Source organism: Triturus cristatus, chromosome 4_2, assembly GCF_964204655.1.
Source record: "Triturus cristatus chromosome 4_2, aTriCri1.1, whole genome shotgun sequence".
Taxonomy (NCBI): Eukaryota; Metazoa; Chordata; class Amphibia; order Caudata; family Salamandridae; genus Triturus; species Triturus cristatus.
Genome location: NC_140586.1, coordinates 351,138,672 through 351,163,156, shown reverse-complemented (window position 1 = coordinate 351,163,156; position 24,485 = coordinate 351,138,672). Strand labels below are relative to the sequence as shown.

Below are 24,485 nucleotides of genomic sequence, written 5' to 3'. Positions count from 1 at the left end.
CCCCAGCCGTTTGGCCCCGCCCCACACGCCCTAGCGGTATGCAACATCTTCCCTCCCTTTCCCCACTATGATGGACAGCTCACTCAAGGGACCCTGGCGCCTTTCGGCGCGGTGGCAAAGTTACAGACACACATGTTTACGCAGCTGTAGTGTAGGAAAAGCACTATACATTTACCCAACGAGGTAGCACACACATGGTCACGGGAGACAACTCTTCTGGCCCTTTAAGCAGCTGTAGTGTAGGAAAAGCACAATACATTTACCCAACGAGGTGGCCCACACATGGTCACGGGAGACAACTCTTCTGGCCCTTTACGCAGCTGTAGTGTAGGAAAAGCACTATACATTTACCCAACGAGGTAGCTCTTACTGATTAGCCAGTAGAAAGTACTCCAGATGAGTAGAGGTATTGCACAAAACGGTGGCATCTTCATGGATCAATATGCAGGGCAGGATTCATTCTGGCACGATGCTCCTGTCACAAAAACTAAACATCAACAGGAAGCACTTACAGATATAAATAAAGCAGGTGCCCGAGTCGAAGCTCAAATTCAGTAACGCATTAATCAGCCCAAAATCTCCGCGAGCACGCGAAATTTTGCGTGTTCGAGGAGATTTTTTGCCGTTTCGCGAAATTTTGCGAAAGGCAATTTTGCAAATTCCGCCCACCCCTAAGGTAACAAATCTATAACTAACTGTCCAGTTAACAAGTTACTTACCATTAGTAATGATGTATCTGGTAGGGACATATGTTAGTTATAGATTCCTTATTGCCCCACCCATTCTCCCCATTCTGCGAACTGATTTCTAGGGATAGGGTCTCCCCTAAAGGGCCCTAGTTTTGACGCACCAGAGGTCAGTGTCTTTCATGGCTCTGCACTTCTGGCGTGGAAAGTCATGTTAAGAACTGATGTCAGCATGCATGGGCAGCGTCTATGTAGGTCCCGCTATGTCATTCCAGTGCCCACAAAGCTGTTGATGGACGTGGAGTTGACTGATGCCACCTAAGGATGTGCAGGGGTACTGTTAAAAAAAAAAAACACTCCGGATCCAGACTGACGCCGGGGGTAAATTCTAAGATAAGGAATCTACAACTAACATATGCTTCTACCAGATACATTATTACCGAAGTTTAAGTAACTTTCTCTTTAATGCGCCTGCCATCTTAATGTGCTAAGGTTACTCATATGCTTTGACTGCACATGTGCTGAGGTACTCCTGTGCCGGATTAGCTCTGTGTACCAGGGATGTTCATTACACCTGGCCATCTCTTGTGCTTGGGCTGCCCATGTCCCATAAGAATACTTGCATCAGGTGGCTTCAGAAACAATGAATCTCTGCAGCTTTACTTGCATGTACATGAACAGCTTATCACCAGCTTTCTCCATGACTCGAAGGACCAAAGCCCTCTTTGAACTTTGCATGCAGGAAAGAAACACAAAAGATTGACTATTTGTATGCAATTGTAGGACGAGATATTTTAACAAAGTTTACATAGCTATCCTAAAGTTCTCTTACAGTGGATAAAGGCACCCACGGTTGCATGCCTTGGAAATATCCCAATTTTAGAGAGGTGTCATGAGTTGTGGTGTTGTCGCACATTTGCTGGCAATATTTCCTATACTCTGATCACATATGGTAGGGTTTGTTAAAAAATCTGTTCCATAGTATCAACAGGAGGGTGGTGCCATCCCTCTATTCTGTTAATTAGTATTCCTCTACCTTATTTAGAATGATGCTAAATTATGTTCAGAAGGTTAGGAATTTTTACGAAGAAACCATGATGGAAAAGTAAAAAATTACTTGCCTATAATTATAGTTGTCCATTGTGTGTTTACCTTAGTCTTATTCATAATGGTTGCCCACACTCTACCCTAACAGAGTGGGGGAAAAGTCAGCCTGTCTCCATTCTACTGTAAATGTTACAGTGAGGTAGTTTTGGGGAAATTAGGAATTCTGAGAATTTCTTCCTGCTAATGAGGCTTATAATGGAGAACTAGAATTGTTAGTAACTTTCCTTTTTCCGTTCTCTGTTCACATCTATCTAAATCTTCGGACCACTTGCAATTTCCCAACATGCGACCATGCTGCTGTCTGCAGTTGAGGAAGTATTCCTTTTCATATGAGTAGGATATTCCTCTTCATATGAGCAGGGTACTCCAGTGAATAGGAGCAGGCGAATCCCCTGCTTGTCAGTAGATGACTCCCTCATTAGCCTTCAGGCCTTCCTTCTCTATTCAGCAGGTCATAGCCTTGCATGCAACACTCCATTCTCATGAATGCCAGTTGGAATGTCCGAAGGTCTAGCCATTGCATGGCAGCAGGCCGGTGCATGGCATGTTAGCTGTCCACTCCACAACAGAGTGACTGTCTGCTTCTCTTGTAGGTCAGTGGGCTATTCACCTCCATGTTGCAAAGCAAATGTACTGCTTTTCGATGGGCTTCTCCCCTTTATATCCAAGTGCTGTATCCTGCTTGACAGTGGGCTACCTTGTTGCTGTCCTGTCTATTGCTGGGTTTCTCCCTTGCATTTGAGTGAGTTGCTCCCTTGAATGCCTGTAAGCTGCTCACCCACACATAGGTGGATGGCTGCTCCAAGGATTAGTGGTCCTCTGTACACTAGTGTACTAGGCCCCTGAATGTCCAGTTTTTCTTTGAATGTTGACGTCCCCTCTTCCCTTTATGCTGATGTTCTGCTTCCATGTATGTCACTGGGTTGGTTTCCTGCGTGTGGCTTCTCCACTGTATTGCAGTAGGCTAGTGCCATGCATGCTGTCAAGCTGCTTTCATGCATACTCATGGGTGTCGCTCAGCATATTCTCAGGTTAGTGATCTGCATATAAGTGTACTGCTACCATAGACATCTGCAGATAATGCCCTGCATCTTCGCATGTTTAGTATCTTTCATATACATGGCTGCAGATTACTCTATTCAATTGTGCGCGTCAAAATCAAACAACAAAAAGATGGCAACTGTCCATTTACCTGCTTATCAGCGGGACATTCCCCTTTGTATCAGCAGGCCACTTTCCTGCATGCATATCAAACATTTACTCCAATGTATACAAATAGTTCACCCCTCTGCATGTCTACGGATAACTTCTGTGAATTGCTGCCAGATACTGCTATATGATAGGTCAGGAGCCAATCCACCACATATTGGTGAAGAGTTTCCTCCTCAAAGTTCGTGGTCTGCTTCCTGAATATAGGCGTGTTTCCTTCAGGGTCTATGATGCTGGGACATGGAGACATGGACATAGCCCACCCAGTGGTTATACACCCTAGTACCAATTAACTTTACAAACAATTATGACCCTTACAATGAATTAACACATTGTTTCATTTAAGCTTCTCCCCAACCTCCATAAAAAAATCAATCCTTCTGATGTGTGACTCTATCAAACCCCCTACCCTATTATTGTCCCTACGTTATACCTCACTATACATCTTTAGTTTCAGGCTTGATAGACCTCTCAGAATTAGGGTGGTCTTTCCTCAAACCTTTTGCTTGTTTCCCTTTATTTTTGCTGAAATTCGTTAATGTTGGCATTGGGACACTGCTAACCAATGCTTAAGTGCATGTCCTCACTTTCCTAAATATGGTAAAATTGGTTTACAACTATTTGGTATATTTAACTTACTTATAATTCCCTTGTAGATTGGGATACCATATACACAGGGCCTGTAAACTAAATGTTACTAGTGTACCTGCAGCAACTATTGTGCCAATCACTTAAGTAGCACCTTAAAAACATGTCCAGGGCCTGCCATTGCAACCTCAATGCGGTTTTAAACTGCGATTCGACTTGGCAATATATCCCCCTTGCCAAGCCTTAACATCCCCTTTCATTGCATATAAGCCACCACAAAGGTACACCCTATATAGCTCATAGGGCAGGGTGCATTGTAATAAAAAGGTGGAAATCTACTTTTAGGTTTCATGTGCCCTGGTAGTGACAAAATTCCTACATTTGTTTCACTACGGTGAGGCCTACCTGTATCATAGGATAACATTAGGCTGCCTTATAACATTTAATAAGTGGTAACTTTGACTGGAGATATATAAGCATTTCATGTTTGGTATCTATGAAATTGTAATTACAAATCTTAAAAGGTAAAAGCAAATTTTAAATTGCAATTTTGAAAATGCCACTTTTAGAAAGATGGCATTTTCTTGCCTTCTATCATTTGGTGCCTAGAGCCTGTCCTAGTTTACATGAGTTAACCCCTTCAGTGCCCGCCCCTTTCCCCGCCCTGTGCCGGCCGTTGCATTAGCGGGCGGGGTCTATGACGAGCTGGACTCGTCATGGGCACAGCGCTACCGCGGCCCATGACGAGTCCAGCTCGTCATGGGCACTGAAGAGGTTAATGCAGTTGTCAGTTAGACTTTGTGAATTCTCCCCAGACAGTCACTCAATAGAGGGATTAGGTGTGCCTGGATGGGCCATCTGCTGGTAGGATGGGGGTGGGGGTAGTGGTGGAGCTGAGCAAAACCACACTTGCAACTGAATAGGCTCTGCGCTGCCTTCACACAGAGGGCTTGTCACCACCATACTGTTACTGCAACCAGCTTTGAGCCAGGGCAGGGGAGTCAGGAAATTCCAACCACTTCCAAGAGAAACCTCTAGAAACTGCTTCTACTTCACAATAAGGCACCATGTATAAAAATAGGGCCCTCAGACCCACTCTTCAGTTCACTTTCTGGACCTGCAGAAGCATTCTTCTGCTGTGGTCTGCTGTGTACTCCACAAGACTGCTTTGCTCCCTGGAGCCATCCTTGAACCCTCAGAGGCCTGTCCTTTTTCTTGAGCCCTGCTTCCTCACCTGAACCCAGGACTACCAGGGTGACTCCAAGGGCTAGTTTACTGGCCTCCTGTTCAGAGCCACAGGGACATAACAGGCCCCCACCATCTTGAGCCCACACCTGGACCCAGCCTGAGTGGGTCCTAACCCCCCCAAGTGGTGCCCCTCCAGTCATAAAAGGCTCTCAGATAGCCAAATTGCAAAACTTGGGACATAGAAAGTGTTTGGCTAAAAACTGCCATGAGAACTGAGAGAAGACTGGGACCAACCTGCTCATCTATCTGCCGAAGGTGCATCACCAGTCGGCCTGACTTTGTGGAGGCACTCACTACATTCTTCTCTGCAGCAGCAAATCCTGTTTAATGGTCCTTCGCCAAAAAGGTATCTGGACTCCTGGAATTCTGATTGGCTCCTGCATCTTGACTCGTCCCACTGGAGGTTTTTGACTTCCAAAAAAGTGCTTGCAGCCTTGCCGCGCTGAACTTTACCTTCTCAGAACTTGTTCTTCTAAACATTTTCTACGTCCAAAGGTAAGCGCTGACCAGGCCCAATCCGTTTTTTGTATCTGACCCATGCTCCGTTGCAGTCAGCCATATTTTTCGGATTTTACCCGGTCTCGCATGACTAGATAGTCGTGGTTGGCATGTTGATCTTTTAGGAGCTCAATTTTACAAAATAAATTACAAATCATAACTCCAGTTCTACTGATTGGATTTTAGTCGTTTTGGTGTCAAATAATTTATTAAAGTTTATTCTCTTTTTATAATTTGATGTGGGATTTTTCTTGTGTTGTGTTTTCACTTTTATTACTGCTTGTGTGCTGCATAAACACTTTACACATTGCCTCTTTTTTAAGTCTGACTGCTTTTGTGCCAAGCTACCGAGGGTTAAGCACAGGTTAATATAGGGAATTTTGTAGTTCAGCTCACCCCCCATTCATCAACAACCAAGTTTCTCACATGGCCCCTGTTACCTTCTCCAGGTCCCTCACCAAACAGGATGAACCCACCCCCAAGCCAGCAAGCATGTACTAGGACCAAGACTGCCCAATCTCCAAAGTTATTCCTGCAGGAACTCTACACCCTTAGTCAATTTGACCACAACCTACAAATTATCAATATCTTTACTTCTCCTGCTGATGTTAACAGGCGTATATACCTCATGTGACTCTATTGACATCAATCAACCCACCTTGCGCCCACCACAATCGGCATCTCAACCAGATATATATATATTGGGCTTTGATTGTGGTGTTGCACAAAAGACTGTTCTTGTCTATGATGTAACTGTGTTGCTGAGGTTTGATTGAGCAGCCAGTTATCCCCACGTACCTTTGTTTGCTTCCCAAATTCTATGAGCAGACAAGAGGCTGCCTCACTTTCTCCTCAAGGCCTTTGGGCTGCTGCCTTGCATAGTGTTAGATCAGTACTGAACTGGGAAGCTGCCCTACTACATGTTGTGGCAAAATACATGTGCATGACCATGGTTTAGGCTGAACAATACTATTCCTAAGTTTGGTGCATCAAATGAGAATCCCACTCCCTGTAATCATGTTGCTCTCATTTCTTGTGTCAGCAGGGATCTCCCTAGCTAGTTATTAGTGGATGGGTGTGTGGCAGAAGGCAAAGAAGGTGCAGTAGCTAAATAGACTACCCACTTGTCATTACTAGTTTATCAGCATTTCCCTGGAGTAATTGTAAGGTACAAGAAATATCTCGTTAAAATCAGACAAAGCAAGGAAGGATGTGACATGGGGTTTACCCTATGTTCCTCAGAACCTGGTTAATTACAGTATAAACAAGATAGTGGTGTTTTAAGTGGTTTTACATTCTTGTAGGGAGTCACGTCAGTAACAGTCCTTCCTTAAAGAGTACATCCATTCTAACAAGACTAATTCATCCATACACAGATGACACACGTTTTTTCTTTACTATGAGATACATTAACTCACAGTAGATCAATTCACTACTTACATTATATGACTCCACAAAGTGCTCTGACTTCAGTGTGAATGTGCTCGTGCAAAGAATGAGTGTGTGTCAATAGATATATACAATATTCGGTCAATCAATTATAGTTCAAGTCTGGCCATCTAAAATATGCACGTGTTTAGATGCAGTTGGTTTTGGAGTCTATTTGATGTAGCAAAAACCAAAGGAAATGATGGATGGAGTGTTGAACATTGCAAGCACTCACCTCCAGTCAACTGATCTGGGTTTAATCCATCACCGTTCTTTAGCCCACTCTGCCACCCCAGTTCAGACATGGCCATATGCAAATCAGTCTGACCCTGTGCCTCATGGGAACAGTCCAGCCCGAACTGCCAAGCCATGTCTTCCCTGGACCGGAAACAAGCTTCCTAGGACCGGTTTCTGGCATTTCAGCCGTCTTCAGCCAGGCTTGCTTGAAACCAGTGGCAAAGTGAGCAAGGGACTCATGTCTGAGCATACCCTGCCAACTTATGGCGAACAAAGCAAAAACCAAAGGAAATGATGGACGGAGTGTTGAACATTGCAAGCACTCACCCCCAGTCAACTGATCTGGGTTTAATCCATCACCGTTCTTTAGCCCACTCTGCCACCCCAGTTCAGACATGGCCATATGCAAATCAGTCTGACCCTGTGCCTCATGGGAACAGTCCAGCCCGAACTGCCAAGCCATGTCTTCCCTGGACCGGAAACAAGCTTCCTAGGACCGGTTTCTGGCATTTCAGCCGTCTTCAGCCAGGCTTGCTTGAAACCAGTGGCAAAGTGAGCAAGGGACTCACGTCTGAGCATACCCTGCCAACTTATGGCGAACAAAGCAAACACCAAAGGAAATGATGGACGGAGTGTTGAACATTGCAAGCACTCACCCCCAGTCAACTGATCTGGGTTTAATCCATCACCGTTCTTTAGCCCACTCTGCCACCCCAGTTCAGACATGGCCATATGCAAATCAGTCTGACCCTGTGCCTCATGGGAACAGTCCAGCCCGAACTGCCAAGCCATGTCTTCCCTGGACCGGAAACAAGCTTCCTAGGACCGGTTTCTGGCATTTCAGCCGTCTTCAGCCAGGCTTGCTTGAAACCAGTGGCAAAGTGAGCAAGGGACTCACGTCTGAGCATACCCTACCAACTTATGGCGAACAAAGCAAAAACCAAAGGAAATGATGGACGGAGTGTTGAACATTGCAAGCACTCACCCCCAGTCAACTGATCTGGGTTTAATCCATCACCGTTCTTTAGCCCACTCTGCCACCCCAGTTCAGACATGGCCATATGCAAATCAGTCTGACCCTGTGCCTCATGGGAACAGTCCAGCCCGAACTGCCAAGCCATGTCTTCCCTGGACCGGAAACAAGCTTCCTAGGACCGGTTTCTGGCATTTCAGCCGTCTTCAGCCAGGCTTGCTTGAAACCAGTGGCAAAGTGAGCAAGGGACTCACGTCTGAGCATACCCTGCCAACTTATGGCGAACAAAGCAAAAACCAAAGGAAATGATGGACGGAGTGTTGAACATTGCAAGCACTCACCCCCAGTCAACTGATCTGGGTTTAATCCATCACCGTTCTTTAGCCCACTCTGCCACCCCAGTTCAGACATGGCCATATGCAAATCAGTCTGACCCTGTGCCTCATGGGAACAGTCCAGCCCGAACTGCCAAGCCATGTCTTCCCTGGACCGGAAACAAGCTACCTTTGGTTTTTGTCTGTTTGATGTAGCCAACCAACCTGTGTGGTTCAGACAAAGGTTTCATCGACACTTCGAACCATGTGTGTAGTCGTGACACTTAATGATCAAACAGGTCTTCTTCAGGACAGCAAGTAGAGACACCATAGTCTCTTGGTGTATTTAAGTCACAGCTGAGACTCAAAATGCTCTCTACAGACTTCAACAAAGGCTCCAGAGGATCACCCATGGAGGGAATACCACACTAAGGGGCATATTTATTAAAATAGTGGTGCAGGGCAGTGTGGCAAATCACCTTACTGCACTGCCCTGCGTCACTGGGAAAGGATAGGAATGTGCCTTATTTATCCAATACGGCACATTCCTGTACTTTCCCCTTGCGTTGGTGCCATTTTGGCAGCCTAGCACTAATGCAGGCACCCTTGCGACATGGTGAAAGGGTGCCTCTGTTGCATGCAGGATTGTTTTTGTGTGGGAAAAATAGCCCTGAAAGCATTTTCTACTTTCTGTGTGTGCTGAATACAGCATACCATAGAAAGAGGAAAGAAAGAGGAGAAATAAAGATATTTCTCCCGGTGACGTCTCACCTGGGAAGATGTAAGATTTTGGAACATTCCCATCTGGGATGCGGCAAAAACCATAGATGTTGCGTGGGAACACACACAGCAATGCCCATGGAATGCCTCACTTTCGCAGAGTAAGTTAGTGCAGCGATTTGTGCTGCTTTGCCTTACTCCAGATTTTTTAAGCCATTCAAAACCACGCAAAGTGGCTGTGGGTGGCTTCATAAATCTGACTTAGAGGCTTGTGTCACACATGCTCCACTTTGCGTGGTGCATATGTGATGCAAGCCTCTCATAAATATCCCCTCAGTTTCCTTCACCAAATAGAAAGCAGTCACCTGGTGCGCAGTAAATTGCTACCAACGTCTTGTCAGGACTCCCTAGGGTCTCCCGTATTTGCTTATGCAGGGGTGCTTGGCTTTCCTAGATTATATATATCGCACTAACCATCAGGATTCCCTATGTTGTGCACGTCATCAGCTGGACATGATTGCATTTCCAACAAGCACTAGCATAGCCAATAGGTCTCACCTTTTGGACCTTATAAGTGTTTAGACATGCAGCACATTATACTGGGTGATATACGGCCAAGGATTGAAGAGCTATGCATACACACTGGATCATGCAGTATGATTCAGAAATACATGCTTGTTTTAGGAAACATTTATGGACACATTCCAATGCTTCTTTAAGGCACAGACAGGAAGACAAGTGCCTCGATGCAAGACAACATAACTATATCATTTTGTGTGGACTGCATCACTAGAGTATTGAACAGCCTGAGGAATCAGCTTCAGAGGCACTTGGAAATATATTAGATGGTGAAGTAATATATCTCAAGGAATGGGAGAGGATGTGGCCAAGGCTTCTGACTTGAGACAAATTTATTTTTGAGGCCTCGTGCTGCTTGCATGCCTTGTAAAGGCGGCCCTCATCTACTTCTGGAATATTAGCACAGCCCAAAATAATTTATTTCCAATGAAAAATATGTTCACACCTATAACGTTATAGAGACCCTCCGTTAAAGGGCACTGTTTTTATACTTATTTTTTATTCAAAACAGCTGTTTTCGTGATGTGACAACCCTAAATGTTTAATCCAATACATTTGAGATGAAAGAATAATGTGGTTAGCATTCTGACGTCCGAACACACTCATTGCTACTTTGGCAGGTTGAGTTTTGTTTCAAAAACACCTATCTATCTCTTTACTCTGGAGTGAAACTGAAACCCGAAACATTACACAAAACATTTGAATAAACATTTGAGTAAAATTTGCATTGGACCCAGCGTACAGCATGATACCAGAGGTAAGAGAACGACAGATATGCCATGGCATCACAAAGATTGTACAGAAAAATATTTTCCACCTTACATCATGCACAGGGCCATTGGTATTATGTGACAAGGGAGGGTCAAATTATGTGGCAAGAAAAAAGGCACACTATGTGGTATAATGCACATTTTGCCATAGCATGATGCATTATGTTATTTTAACTCCTTACAACCTCACTGGGAAATGGTTTTCACCACCAATAGTACCAGTTTATCACCCAAAATACAGCAATAAGCAACTGAAAAATGACCATCCTGTCTTTGCCAATGGCCTGCCACTGCGTGATAACACGTCGTCATGTTTTAGTGAAGTTTGATCCTAGCTGGAGCTAGAAGCAAGCATTTTATTTTGTTAATATCTGCAAATTAGGAAGCAGATAATGGATTATGTAGCAAATTCATATTTTTTCGGAAAACACCAAAGCAGCAGAATCACAGAATTTGGGTGGATGACGATGTACAAGTTACGCCAAATTCACCATATTTTCTGGCAACAATAATAGCTCGAGTCATAATTTTTATTAAGCAAGCATATTTCCACATAGATCCCAATTTTTGAGCTACAAATTTATTGTGTAGTTGCTTGCTTTCCTCAAAGTTATGTCCACTGCATACATTGTCTCTCAGGAGAAATGGTTTGAGAAGAAATGTCACAGGACAATAACAGCCACTAGAGAAGGGTGTGAAAGATAACTTTTGCTTTAGTGTTGGCTTTTAATTGCTCAGGCAAAACCCCACTTGCAACTTCAATTTCTCACTATTGAAGTGTGCAAGAAGCTCCGTATTGACATTGTTGTCGTTTTTGTTGTAACTTTAAAGCTCCTGTTCGGTGTATGCTGAGAGTTTGTTTTGTCAGACTGTTAAATTGCATGCGATGTATATGCATCTTGTGCTTTCTTCCTTTTACCACACGATGTCGCCATGGTTTAACATTTTGCAGTCCATGACCATGGGCTACTCAAATTACCACAATTAAGTGGCTGGAAACCAGTGTAAAAGAAACAAGCATTTGCAATGCAACAGGTCTCGCATTTACGTGAGTTTGAGCTGTTGGCATTGTAAATGACAATGCCTTTTATTTATGTTTTGGTTTTGGAACATAAATAAAACACATTGTCATTTATAATGCCAATAGCTTAAACTCGAGTAAATGCGAGACCTATTGCATTGCAAATGCTTGTTCCACTTCAGCCTACAGTAACACCCGTCCTGGCAGACACAACAAAGCCATTCCGAGCCCTCTTCTGGGAACAGGTCGCAGTGTCCATAAACGCTCTTAGATAGAAGAGGGGGGGGGCACCGAGTGCAGGGAAGAGGGCACGCCTTGACGCCGGTGTTGGATCGTAAAAAATAAATAAATATATAATTAATTACGAGCGTGGAAACGTGTTCAGGCAATAAATTAACAAGAATCATTTAACAGTCTTGAACACTGGGGGGTTGCACATGCTTGGCTAGAAGGGGGAAGTAGCTGGGGGGCGGAGCCCCTATAACTGCAGAGATGGGCGTGGGATCGGCAGTCACAATGCTGCCGAGGTCGGATCTAGGCTTCCCACGAGGCTGGAGGGGGGCGGGGGGGGGGGAGCACTGGGGGAGGGGCGACTCGAGGGAGACTTACACTACAGCTCCTAGGGGGACGGGCCCCGGGAACACTTTGTGTAGGGTCCCAAACAGCTGGTTACTTCACTCGCCTCCTAGGGCTAAGATAGCGACCTAGAAAGTAAACACACAATATTTGGGACCATGCACCACAATATCTACAGGTAGAGGTGAAGCATATGACTCTGATGTTGTAATCTGAGAGTGATGATGAAGAGGACACTTCATCATCAATTAAATAATTAATGCTCTACACTTAATTAAAAAAAAAACTAACTGATGCTGCGTTGTTTCTCAGCTGCAGGCGTCATGTGAGGCGATGAGCCAGAGCGGATCACTCAGGGAACTCACTCGAGTAAAAGTGAAGCCGCTGGGTTCACGCGCCTACTGCAGAGATATGTCATAACGGCTGCAGTCGGGGGCATCTGACATACTTCTACCACAACTTGACAGTTCCATGGATGGTTGCGTCTTCCGGATAAAAGTATCATGTTATGTGATGCTATAGCCCCGGAGATAGGAGGGAGTGGAATAAATACGGCGCAGTAATATCACATCAGTTCCTTGAGAAGCCCACGGAGCTATACAATAGCGCAGTAAGTTAAAGTACCCGCTGCAGGGATCTGTATAACCCTGCAGGCCACATAGTTCAAGACATCTCAGAATCTATGATGTTTCCGGGATCAAGAAATGCTGCGATATAACGCCTACTATGTAACCGGCAACGGGCAGTTCAGCCATACAACCAACTTTTACATTTACCAGGCTTATATTTCTTAAGCAAGAAAGGCAGCTTTAAGCTCTTCTTCCGTCTTGTGCTTGTTTAATATTACCACTAGAGGGCAGCATTAGCCCAGATTTTATTAGGTGACCTGTCACACGCTAGTCATCCTCCCGAGGCACGACCGGCTTCTGTGGGAATAAAATATTAGTTACATTATGTTTACCATAGTGTAGAAAATACGTTGGGGAAGCAATGTGATTACAAGTACTGTGCTGTACATAAACAGTGTGCTAAATATAGAGTTACAGAATACCAAGAGTGCAAAATAGGGATCTTTCACTTTTTACCCAGCTATAATTTTTTGTTGTTATACATGGCCCCCGACATTGTCTGCTTCTAATTTCAACTGCAATGCAGTGGCAGAGAAATAATGGGGAGCCACTCTTAACATGGTCTCTTCTTCCTTCCTCAAATGTAAACAAGCAGGAAGGGGGTGGCAAATGGTGTTCACGGGCGCTTTGATGTCCTCAGTGGCCGCGCGGCTCACTGAAAACATCAAAGCGCCCGCGAAATGTAAGTGATCGCAATCGCGATCACACTTCAAAGCGCCGTGTGGCAGGCGAAAGTGAAAGTAGTTTTGGAAGTGCAAACAGTGGCTTTTCAGGCTGCCAAATGGTGCGCGCGCCCGGGGCACATGCACTGTACTTGGAGGCCTGAAATGCCACTGTTTGCACTTCCAAAACTCGCTTACTATAAGTCTCGCCAGAGCAGCGCTAAAGCGCTGTCTCAGGCGAGACCTAAAAACTCCTGCAAAAATCTGAGGTCTGAGTGAGAGAGTCAGCGTGAGATAGATATAAAATGGCTCTAGTCAGTATGACTGTGGGGGTGGCTTAACATTGAGCGATTCTCTGCCAATTACTTTAATGTCCCAGGCCAAGACCATTTAATATGAACATGTGTAATGTAACTAGTGCTCAAGTAAAGTGCTCACTGAGCAGCAGAGCACCCCTGTCGCAGCAACTGCAATCAGAGCACAACAGCTAGCCTTTTACGGCTCATGGCGACGAGGAAATTAAAGGGGGCAAAGTTAAAGGCGCAGCGGAGCAGGAGGGTTGTCAGTGAAAGTGCGTCTGGCATTTGATCTTGGTCTTTGAATGCACAGCAAGTGTGAGGAGATCAGAACTATAGCCCTGTTTACATAAACAGAAGTCGGAGCGCAGGCAAACAGTAATATGAACAGGTAAACATCGATCTGGTCAAATGCTCTTAGAGATAGGGCGTAGTACCCTACTAAACAGAAGCTATAATGAGACAAGTGGAAGGGTACAAAAGGAAAAAATAGTCCCTAAACAGAGGTACAAGTACCGGGGCATTGCTCCGTGGATTGAAAATAAGGGACAAATAGGAAAGATTGACCACTAGCAATCATGGATGAAGTATATACTAAAGTATATACGAGAGGTCTTGAAAGCTAGACCTAAAAACCGACTCAGTCTAAACAGATGCATATTTTAGATGATCAGACTTGAACAGCTATAATTGATGGGTCGAATAGTGCATATATCTAGTGGCTGACACTCGGTCTTTGCACTTACACACTGCGCATGGAGCACTGTGTGGAGTCATTCAACATATGTAGTGAAATGAACTCCTCAGAATCAATATATCTTCTAGCAAAGAAGACAACGTGTGTATGTCTTCTGTGTCTGAATTAATTAATTTTGTTAGAATTATTATACTACTTGAGGAATGATTGATTGTTTCTGACTGACTCCCTAAAAAAAAAATTAAAACACTTAAAACATTTCCGACATAACCAGTTCCTTTTTTGCAATACTGAAGTGAAAGAGGAAGCACAGAGTGATCATGGCTATCATGTGGTGGCTGTGGTTAAAGTTGAAGTATGAGGATTGCCTGTGGGGTCCAACCATAGGAATGGGTATTACTCTGTCAATCTATGTCTAATAACACTGCAGTCTAGCATCGAAGACCCTTCAGTGCAGAAGAAATGTTGTCTATTGATATTATTTTCCTGCCTATTGACCTGTATCAAATGACAACCTATGCTTATAAATGTTGATATATGAGGTGATTGCAGAATCATAATTTTAAGGAATGTTATAATGTTTGGTGGTAAAAACTCTTTAGCTTGTCAAAGAGAGAAGATTAAAAATGGTTGGAGTTGTGTGACTTAGGAGAGGTAATGGAGGCTGAGTAGGACAAGAGCCCCAGACCATGGGAGTGAGATACCTTGGATATAGGTAGAAAAAGTGGAATCGAATGAAGGGATGATCTGAATTAAAAAGAGAAGGTAGACAGAAAGAGTTAAAAGAGGTGGGATAAGTGTGTTAAACCAGAGGTGAAGTGATTGGGAATGGAGAAAACTGAGCCGGTAAATTAGGAGTAAATTATTCTTGAAGGAGTTCAACCCCAAGGCCTGGCAACGGTTGTCAAGAACAGCATTAGAGCTACTTTGTACATGCGAGCTCAGGAACAGTATACATGTGTCTTGACAACAGGGCAAGTGGCTGCCTCTTTAAACTCGGGCCTGATGAATTGCGCACTGGCAGCATGATGGTGGCGCATTCCTGCAAGTGTAGGGTGCGGGATTGAATGGTGGGGGTTAGAAATGTGCATGGAGTTCTTGGTTTAATCTCTATCTCAAGCATGGTATTTGTCTTCTATGTTTCTTCATTTCTTTATTTCTATGCACTGGTGCATGCTGGGTGACCTGCACTCCGCAAAAAGCCAGGTGGAAGCAACTGGGCATTTCCACTGACGATTTCCCCGCTCTATAGCTTCTATGCAGGGCCAGCCCTTTCCACTGCATAGAAGTCAGGGAGATACATGGCCAACCAGCCATAGACCAGAAAGCCCTGCATGGCTACAAGAGTGGGAGGGATGGGGATGCATCTCATTGGACAAGGTCCACAGAATCAAGTGGCCCAAACCTAACCATGCAGTGAAAAGCATTCTGAGTCAGTCATGGCATAGGGGCCCTGTATCCAGTTTATACCACGCACACACAGCCAGAGAGCTGGAAATATGCATATGGCAGGGTTTTTGGCAAGGAGAAAAGGGAAAGACAAACTACAGAGGTTCTTTAGGAGCCAACTGAGAATCTATAGAAGGTGGCAGTCGATTAGCAGCGTGCACTACTGCCACTCGTGGTGGCTGTGCGCGAGGTATAAACCAGCGTCGTGTGTTCTGCCCTGACTGACTTGCATCCAGTAACGGCTCTCCTCTTCTTTTCTGTTTGTCTATTTTTTCTTCTCTCCTGTTTGGTTTCTTTTTTGTTTCTGTTCGGTTGCTTTTTGTTCTCATGGATATGCTTCTCCCCTATTGCTCTCTCTCTCTCTGTCTGCACATGCTCCCCCCTGCCCATGCCTCAATCCTCTCCCACCCATCCCTGCACCATGAGCAGTGGGCGTATTCATTACACAGACATGTATGACATGCTGACTCTCATGTCGCCACCGCTGGGCCTCGGCAAGAGATGTCCTTCCAAAGTGGCGTACAAGGTAGAAAATTCCCTTTGTGGTTCAGTGCTGAGCTAGAACAGGATGGATGGTAGGACGGGTTATTAGAGGTTGGTGAGTTGTTAAGCCAAGGGGATGTCAGAGAGATATGCAAAGTAAGCAAAGGCCATGGGCAATATTTACAGCAACCCCCAATTTATCGATCAACAGTGTGGGTCGAGGCATTGTCAAATGCTCCATTTGTGGCTGCCTGGACTTCTACCAGTGTGATCCATTTTTGTAGTTTCAGGTACAGGACCATAGACCCTACTTCCTAGTAAGAGCAAATCTCTTCTCCCGTGAGAGACTGGCCACACTTCCCAGTGTGGAATTGGCGGGCAATTGCCCTCAGTATGACACAAAACCTAATTGAATGTGCGGACACTCTGCCCTCCCAATTTGAATTAGCAGCCTTCATTCAGTGTGTTGGGATTCCTAACTTCCTCCACATATGTGGGGCTCTCATCCTTCCCCAAAGTATTGAATACAAAGTCTTTGCCACAGTCAGACCTAATTAGTTACTCACTGCCCATTCCCTCCCGGCGTGAGATTCACTTCCATTCACCAATTGTGGGGCTCAGAGCCTCTCTCATTATGAGACTGAAGTCCCTTGATTTCCCCAGTCTGAGGCTTACTTTCTTAATCTGTATGCTGGACGTATTCCCTTTGAGCTTTAGACATAAAGGGCATCAGAGCTTCAGGCTATTGTCATTGACTCCACTGCTGTTGAGACCTTTAGGTAATTGATGGCTCCGGTGTCTAACATTGTCCAGCTCAAGGCGTTAATTGTAATCAGTCAGTAATTTCCTATACACCTGAAGGGAGTAGGAAGAAGTCCATCTATTGTTTTAGGCATCCAACCAGTGGATGTAGCCGGACAGGGGCTTCTCCGAGCTCGAGAATGGAATGTGGCCAGAGCAGCCCTCAACATCTTTGAGCTCCAGTTTATTAATAGCGTCTGATGTATTGGTCTCCAGTGTAGCTAGATGAGGTCGGATCAATGCCAGATTTTCAGGACATCCACCTATGACAAATTTAAACAAAATCAATTTGAAAGGAACATATTTGCTTGTCTGAAAACCTTGCATGTACCAAGTCCTCTTGAACAATCTTGGGCGCCATATGTATCTTTTTGTAATACCACATGACTCCAGCTAGAGTGGGCGTCTGCTCGCTGCTACATTAAAAACCGAGATAGTTTTGTAAACCTATCTATGACTCCTCAAAACTTCCACCTACAAGGTGCCTGACAATTGACAGCACTATTGAATCAATAGTCAAATCCATCAGCTAGAGTTTCTTAGAGGGATCGAGCATTCTGGAGCCCCCATGAAAAGACGCCTGATGGGTGCAGTGTTCCTCACAGAGGTCCACCATCCCCAAAGGAAGATCACTCCCTGAACAATTCTGGTTCTCTCTGAATGTTTGTTCTAGTGGGAGCCCCCAGCCAGGTTAGAGAGACTGTTTATGGCAGACTGTTAGGTTGGGATGAGTGCAGAGGGAGAGGGCCAGGAGTCCTTGCACTTCTTTGTGACTGTGGTGTGAACACTGTGCGTGTGTTTGTGCGTGCTTCTCTTGCTTGTGGCAATATGTGTGTCGATATTCTTGGCGCCCGATGTTTCTCGTGCAGAGGCTGGTCCTGATGAACATGCCTGTGACTGAAGACATGACCGTGCACTTCACCTCCACCCTCATGGCACTCATCCGCACAGCCCTGGACATCAAAATTGCGAAAGGTAAGGATAAAGTAGAAGAGCTGCATGGCCTGAGAACAAAAAAGACAAATCGTAACCAAACGGAGCTAGTTCGAGGTGCCTTCTTTACATAAAGGCCCAGATGTATCATCGCTGTGTTTATTTCTTGCTTTGTACCATCGCTTTGCTTCTTTATTTGGGTTGAAAGTGCATTATGCAGTCTTGTGTATCACACATTCATATAGTGGAGATTATCTTTGTATGCGGAAGCTGTGGTGCACCATAGGGTTGTGTACGTCATTACGCTGTTATGACATAAGATGGTTCACCCATGTAACACAATGATTCACCCCAAACCTAAATTATATTCAAATGAGTGCTTAGGCTATGTGAGTGTGAGCTACTGCCCACGAGCATTCACCAAAATGATTCTGTCCATCACTGAGAAGCATTCCTCAAAACAATCGCAGAACATTGAGGGGCATATTTATGGGGATTTGGCGCAGGACAGTGCAGCAAGTCACCTTGCTGCGCTGCCCTGCGCCAAAGTGAAACTGCAGGAATGCACCATATCTATGGAATATGGCACATTCCTATCCCCTGTGCTGGTAACGTTTCTGCAGCCTGACACCAATGCGGGCACCCTTGCACCAATGTGCAAGGGTACCTGCTTTGCATGCAGAATTGTTTTTGTGCTAGAAGGGGCCCCTTCCTGCTCAAAAACAATCCTGGGAGGCTTTTTCCTCTTTCTATGTGTGCTGCAGAATGCAGCACACATAGAAAGAGGAAGAAACAAGGAGAAATACACATATTTCTCCTTGTCCTGCCTCCCCTGGAGAGGCGTAAATTGTTGGCACAGCCCCAAGTTTACATGGTGTTGTATATCTTATAGCTAACAGAAAATTCCCGTGGGCCAAGGTGCCTCACCTTTGCTGAACCTAATACAGCCCTTGGTCAGATTTAAGAACAAGCTCATCAAATAGTAAAGAATTTGCTATATCACATATTTTTTCATCTTCATGATGATGAGACATTCTTGAAATCTATCCATGCACTGATTGGAGGTGTGGCTGACTGCCTGTGGCATGCCTGCACTGGTGTCACTTTTAGCAATGATGATTGATGAAAGCCTCCATGTAAAGGTTCCACTGACACCAGATGTAGTGAGCCCTTTTAGGTCTTGCCTACAGAGAGCTTTCGTTGTCTTTTGGCAACAGATTTAGATGCATCCAGCATGTATTTAGAGTGGTCTTTGGGTCCACCACTTACTCATGATTCAATGGCTTTCTAGTCAATATCAGTTGCCTTCCCCTGATTTGATAGCTTTCCTCCCTATCCTTGTGTCTGCCCCGCTAACGGAGCATTGCAGTCTCACTGTGTTCTAGCTGTTCTGCACATTACTGCAATAACTTTATCCATCAGAAAAACAGTTCATGGGAGGCATTCCAATCATGATGTATTGTCTGGTTTAAAGGAAGGTGTTTCCTCTAGTTGTACTGACACCATCTTGAAATATTTTGAAACAGCCGTCCCACACCCAATAACAGTAGCTTAGTAATGTTTATACTTTGGTGTTGTGTGCCAATTTCTTCAGGGTAGTCATTCTTTAAAAAAATGTGCATTGTTTTTATATATGTGTTTGAGACTCTGGGCCCGATTCACAACGGGACGTACAACTCATAAAGTTACGAGTGTGGAGTCTCTGCACTCGGGGCAGAATCTCCGCACTAAGCACTGGAGTGCAGAGATTCCACCGAGAGTGCGAAGATTCGGCTACGAGTGCGGAGAATCCGCCACGAGTGTGGAGACTCCACACCCGTACCTTTTCAAGTCATAAGTCACTTTGTGAATTGGAGTCTCTTTGTTTCTCTTCCATGGTTTTCATCTCGTTAGCTTTGAAAGAGGGAGAGGGTGCAGGAATACAGTTGGTGTGCTTTCCCGAAAAATAGCCCTTCTTCGACTTAAAGAAGCAGGTGGTAGAAAACCTGATTCAAGTCTGAAAGTATATATTGTAAAAAAAAAGGTTTCACAGATCGGGCAGCTAAGAGAAGGATCCTGTTCATCATATCCAAATGCAAAGTACATGTATGTCAGAGGAACGCACCCACATTGGTAGAACTAATTCCAGAACTAAACATCTTTTCTCAATTTGGATTTTGGTGGCCCTCTTACTCTTGCATTTGGATTGCAGCAATGCCCGACTCCATGGCCTCCCAGACTTCACGCTGGCCCACTTAAGAACAGTCTACACACAGCACCATTCTTGTCCAGGGCCTGAACAAATATGATCACATTAGCCCTACGGTGATGGAACTCTTCTGGCTCCCCTTGTTGGGCCATGTCATCGTAAAAACCAGCAGCACCATTTACAAATCTATCATGACCAGAACCATTGCGTATCTGTCTTACAAGCTCTTCACCTCCACTGGCTATCGTCGCACCTGCAACTAGGAAACCACCATGCTCAGGAAAAAGAGGTGTGACATAGAAACAACTAGGCAAAAGATCTTCTCCGTGAATGCACCCAGCATAAGGAACAACATTCCTATATACATCAGGACAGACCCAAAACGACTGCACTTTAAGAGCAACCAGAAGACTCTTTAAAGATCACTACATCACAATGCAGTAACAGTGCAGACAGACTGTGCTCTTGAGGCGGAAGCCGAGAGCGTTTTACTCGTTTTAAGGAATTGTATTTTAAAAATATTGTCACTTTATTTTGTGTGCACTCACCTCTCTGGCACCGTTGCTGATCCTGCGCAGCTGAGTTAGCGCTGCTGCAGCCCTCGCCATCCACAAACTTTTCCCGCCGCCATCTCGGCGAGGACGGAGGCCACGCCCCTTTGTGAGGCCACGCCCCCCGACGCCACCCTTAAAAGCGCTGACTACTAGCGCCACCAGCCCAGACAGACTGTGCTCTTGAGGCGGAAGCCGAGAGCGTTTTATTCGTTTTAAGGAATTGTATTTTAAAAATATTGTCACTTTATTTTGTGTGCAGCCACCTCTCTGGCACCGTTGCTGATCCTGCGCAGCTGAGTTAGCGCTGCCGCAGCCCTCACCATCCACAAAATTTTCCCGCCGCCATCTCGGCGAGGACGGAGGCCACGCCCCTTTTTGAGGCCACGCCCCCCGACGCCACCCTTAAAAGCGCTGACTACTAGCGCCACCAGCCCAGACAGACTGTGCTCTTGAGGCGGAAGCCGAGAGCGTTTTACTCGTTTTAAGGAATTGTATTTTAAAAATATTGTCACTTTATTTTGTGTGCACTCACCTCTCTGGCACCGTTGCTGATCCTGCGCAGCTGAGTTAGCGCTGCTGCAGCCCTCACCATCCACAAACGTTCCCGCCGCCATCTCGGCGAGGACGGAGGCCACGCCCCTTTGTGAGGCCACACCCCCCGACGCCACCCTCCTTCGCCCTATAAACAATGTGCATTTTTCGGTCGCGCAGCGGACGAGCGCAGCGCGCCAGCGCGCCGTAGGCGCGCCAAAGGCAAGCCCGTCTGCGCCCGTCCGCGCCAGATCGGGCCCTAGGGCACGCCACGCCGACCATCATTTCTCGTACTCCTCTCAATCCCTTAGAGACTTGCAACATCTTGCCACCTCCCCACCTCCAACGGCTATTCGCCATATACGCACTGCCGGCCTTTTGCACCCTGACCGACACCACCTAAGCGGTATCACCCCATCAGCTACGCCGACCAGGAATGTTATGACTATCAGGGTGTTATATTTAAACACTCGCTCTTTGGTTAAGCACTCTGAGGACATCTTTATCTTGCTATCTAACACCAATCCGGACATGCTCCTGCTCACGGAAACCTGGCTAACATCAGAGTCCCTCCCAGATATCTTGGCTGCCCTCCCCCTGATTACTACATCCTTCACGCCGACCGTCCCGGTGACTGGCCCGGGGGTGGGGTGGCAGCCATCATATCCAAACGCCTTAACTCCGTCTCCTCTTATTCCCTCCCCCTCCCTAAGGTGGATAATTTACTTATCAGTGTGCAAACTGATACCGGTACTCTTACCCTTCTGCTTTTATACCGGTCTCCCTATCCTATGCCATCCTTTCCCACCACCTTGAGTGAACAGCTGTCTAACCTTCTAACGCTGCACTCCAGTTTCCTCCCTTTCTGGCGACCTAAACTATTGGTTCAACGACACCAATGCTGGCCCCCATGCCACAGAGCTCTTCGAGACTTTTAATAGTCTGAATCTCACTCAACAGATCACTCATCCCACCCACAATAAGGGCCATATCTTGGACCAGATCTGGACCTGTAATCTGGCCCCATCTCCACCAGACGTTTCCCCCTGTGTCTGGTCCGATCACTACCTAGTTGACACTACCATCACTGTCGCCGGTCAGATTCCTCCTCCTCTGATGGCTGGCGGCTTCTCACGGAAATGGAGTACATACGACTCTCAGGGCTTTCTCACGGCCCTGGCCGACACCCGCCCAGCCTTCCCCCCCTCAAATGACATCGACGGCATTGAACATGATCTCGGTTCCTGGCTAGAATCGGCCAGCAACCTCTTTGCCCCCCTGGTCAAATTTCCTAGCACTAGGCACCGCAGCTCCCACAGGTGGTTCTCTGGTGATCTTAAGCTCCTGAAACTAAAAACACGTCAGTTAGAACGCACCTGGAGACGCGACTATTCCGACCCAGCTCGACAGGCCTATCTGGCTGCGCGTAAAGAATACAAAGCTGCCATTAGCCTAGCCAAAATGGAACACTTCTCCTACAGGATCTCGTCGGCAGCCGACAAATCTAAGGCGGTGTTCAGAGTCATGGATGAACTCACTACAGATGACAGAACCCTCCCAGCCCAGACCCCCACTCAAGAGGCCTGTGACACCCTCAACTCCTTTTTTCTAGATAAAATCACGAAAATCAAAAAATCTATCCCTCCCTCTCCCCAGTCACCTTCACTGGTTTCCTGCACTAACAATCCCTCAACTTTCTCTCTCTTCCCGGCCCTAGATCCTACTTCTCTAGCGGAACTGGCAATCCGGGTAAAATCTGGTTCCCCGAATGATTGCTGCCCGCCATCTGTCCTACGGAGTATATGCCTGAACCTGCCTGACTGCATCCTACCTTTACTTAACGGGGCACTCACCAGCGGCATCGTTCCGACTTCTTTCAAGGAGGCCATTTTAGTGCCCCTCCTCAAAAAACCCGGCGCCGACCCCGCAGAGCCTTCGAATTACCGCCCCATTTCCCTCCTTCCGTATTTTTCAAAATTGATGGAGGCCCACGTCACCCGGTGCCTGTCAAATTTTATTGAATCGTCCAATTGTCTCGAGCCTAATCAAGCCGGCTTCAGACCTGCCCACTCTACTGAGCATGTCATCCTGGCAGCTCTGGACACACTCAGGAACAACGCGGACGTTGGGTCCCCCCAAGCCCTCGTCCTCCTGGATCTATCAGCCGCGTTCGATACGGTGGACCATAACATCCTTCTCCACCGTGTCGGGCAGGCTGGTATACAGGGTACCGCTCTCCGTTGGGTCAAGTCCTTCCTTACTGGAAGAACACAGGCGGTTCGCCTGGGGCCCTACACTGCCACTAAAACCCCCACGTTTTGTGGAGTCCCTCAGGGCTCCTCCTTATCGCCGCTTTTATTCAATCTATACCTCCGGCCTCTGATCCAATCTCTTCAGAAATGGGACATCGTCGTCTATAATTACGCTGACGACCTACAGATCATTCTTCCGCTCAACTCACCTCACGCCATCAAAACATTTCATGCAGTCATGATCCACATCCAATGTTGGATGAACCAGAACCAATTGAAACTTAACCCCGGGAAAACTGAGCTCCTCCTTCCGGGACTCAGCCACGCTCACTGGGGCCCGCAGTTCTGGCCCCCGGAGCTAGGCTCCCCCCCAATCCCGGTGAAAGCAGTAAAGAGTCTGGGAGTGATCATTGACGCTGAACTTTCTCTCAGAGCACAGGTGGGCTCGGTAATATCTTCCTGCATGTACCAGCTTCGGAAGATCCGCAAAGTCCGCCACCTACTTCCCCCCGCTGCACTTACCCAAGTTGTCATCTCACTTGTGCTTTCCCGTTTGGACTTTTCTAACTCCATCTACCACGGCCTCCCATCATCCCTGACACATCGTCTCCAAGTTGTCCAGAACCAAGCGGCCCGCTTAATTTTTAATACCCCTAGATGGCAGTCAGCCAAACCCCTACTCCACAGTCTTCATTGGCTTCCAATCGACCAAAAGGCAGCTTTCAAGGTGGCATGTCTCACTTTCAAAACCCTCCACTGCTCCGGCCCTGCGTTTGTAAAATTTCTTATCCGCCCCTACTGTCCACAGCATGACCTTTGATCTGCCCATAGCCACCTGCTAGCCACCCCCAAAATTAGAACCAAGAAACTCGGATGTCGCCGGTTTTCCTACCTAGCCCCTGGACTTTGGAATCCCCTCCCTCTCTTCATTAAATCCTCCTCCTCTCTCACGAACTTCAGAAAACTACTTAAGACTTACCTTTTCCCTCTTCTTAGCTAGAATCCCGCTTCTCTTGTTTCCCCCTCATTTACTCCGTCTGTCAGCGCCAGGAAGCC

General features: G+C 46.2%; 1 protein-coding gene across 1 annotated transcript in view; it reads left to right on the top strand.

The window, feature by feature from the left end:
- The window catches only part of CACNA1E (calcium voltage-gated channel subunit alpha1 E), a 1,399,715-nt gene that overhangs the window by 1,240,565 nt on the left and 134,665 nt on the right, over positions 1-24,485 (top strand). Inside the window, exons 38-39 of the mRNA XM_085601759.1 lie at positions 16,117-16,213; positions 17,841-17,946. Of these exons, the coding sequence (XP_085457885.1) occupies positions 16,117-16,213; positions 17,841-17,946 (203 nt within the window). The remainder of the gene's footprint in view (positions 1-16,116; positions 16,214-17,840; positions 17,947-24,485) is intronic.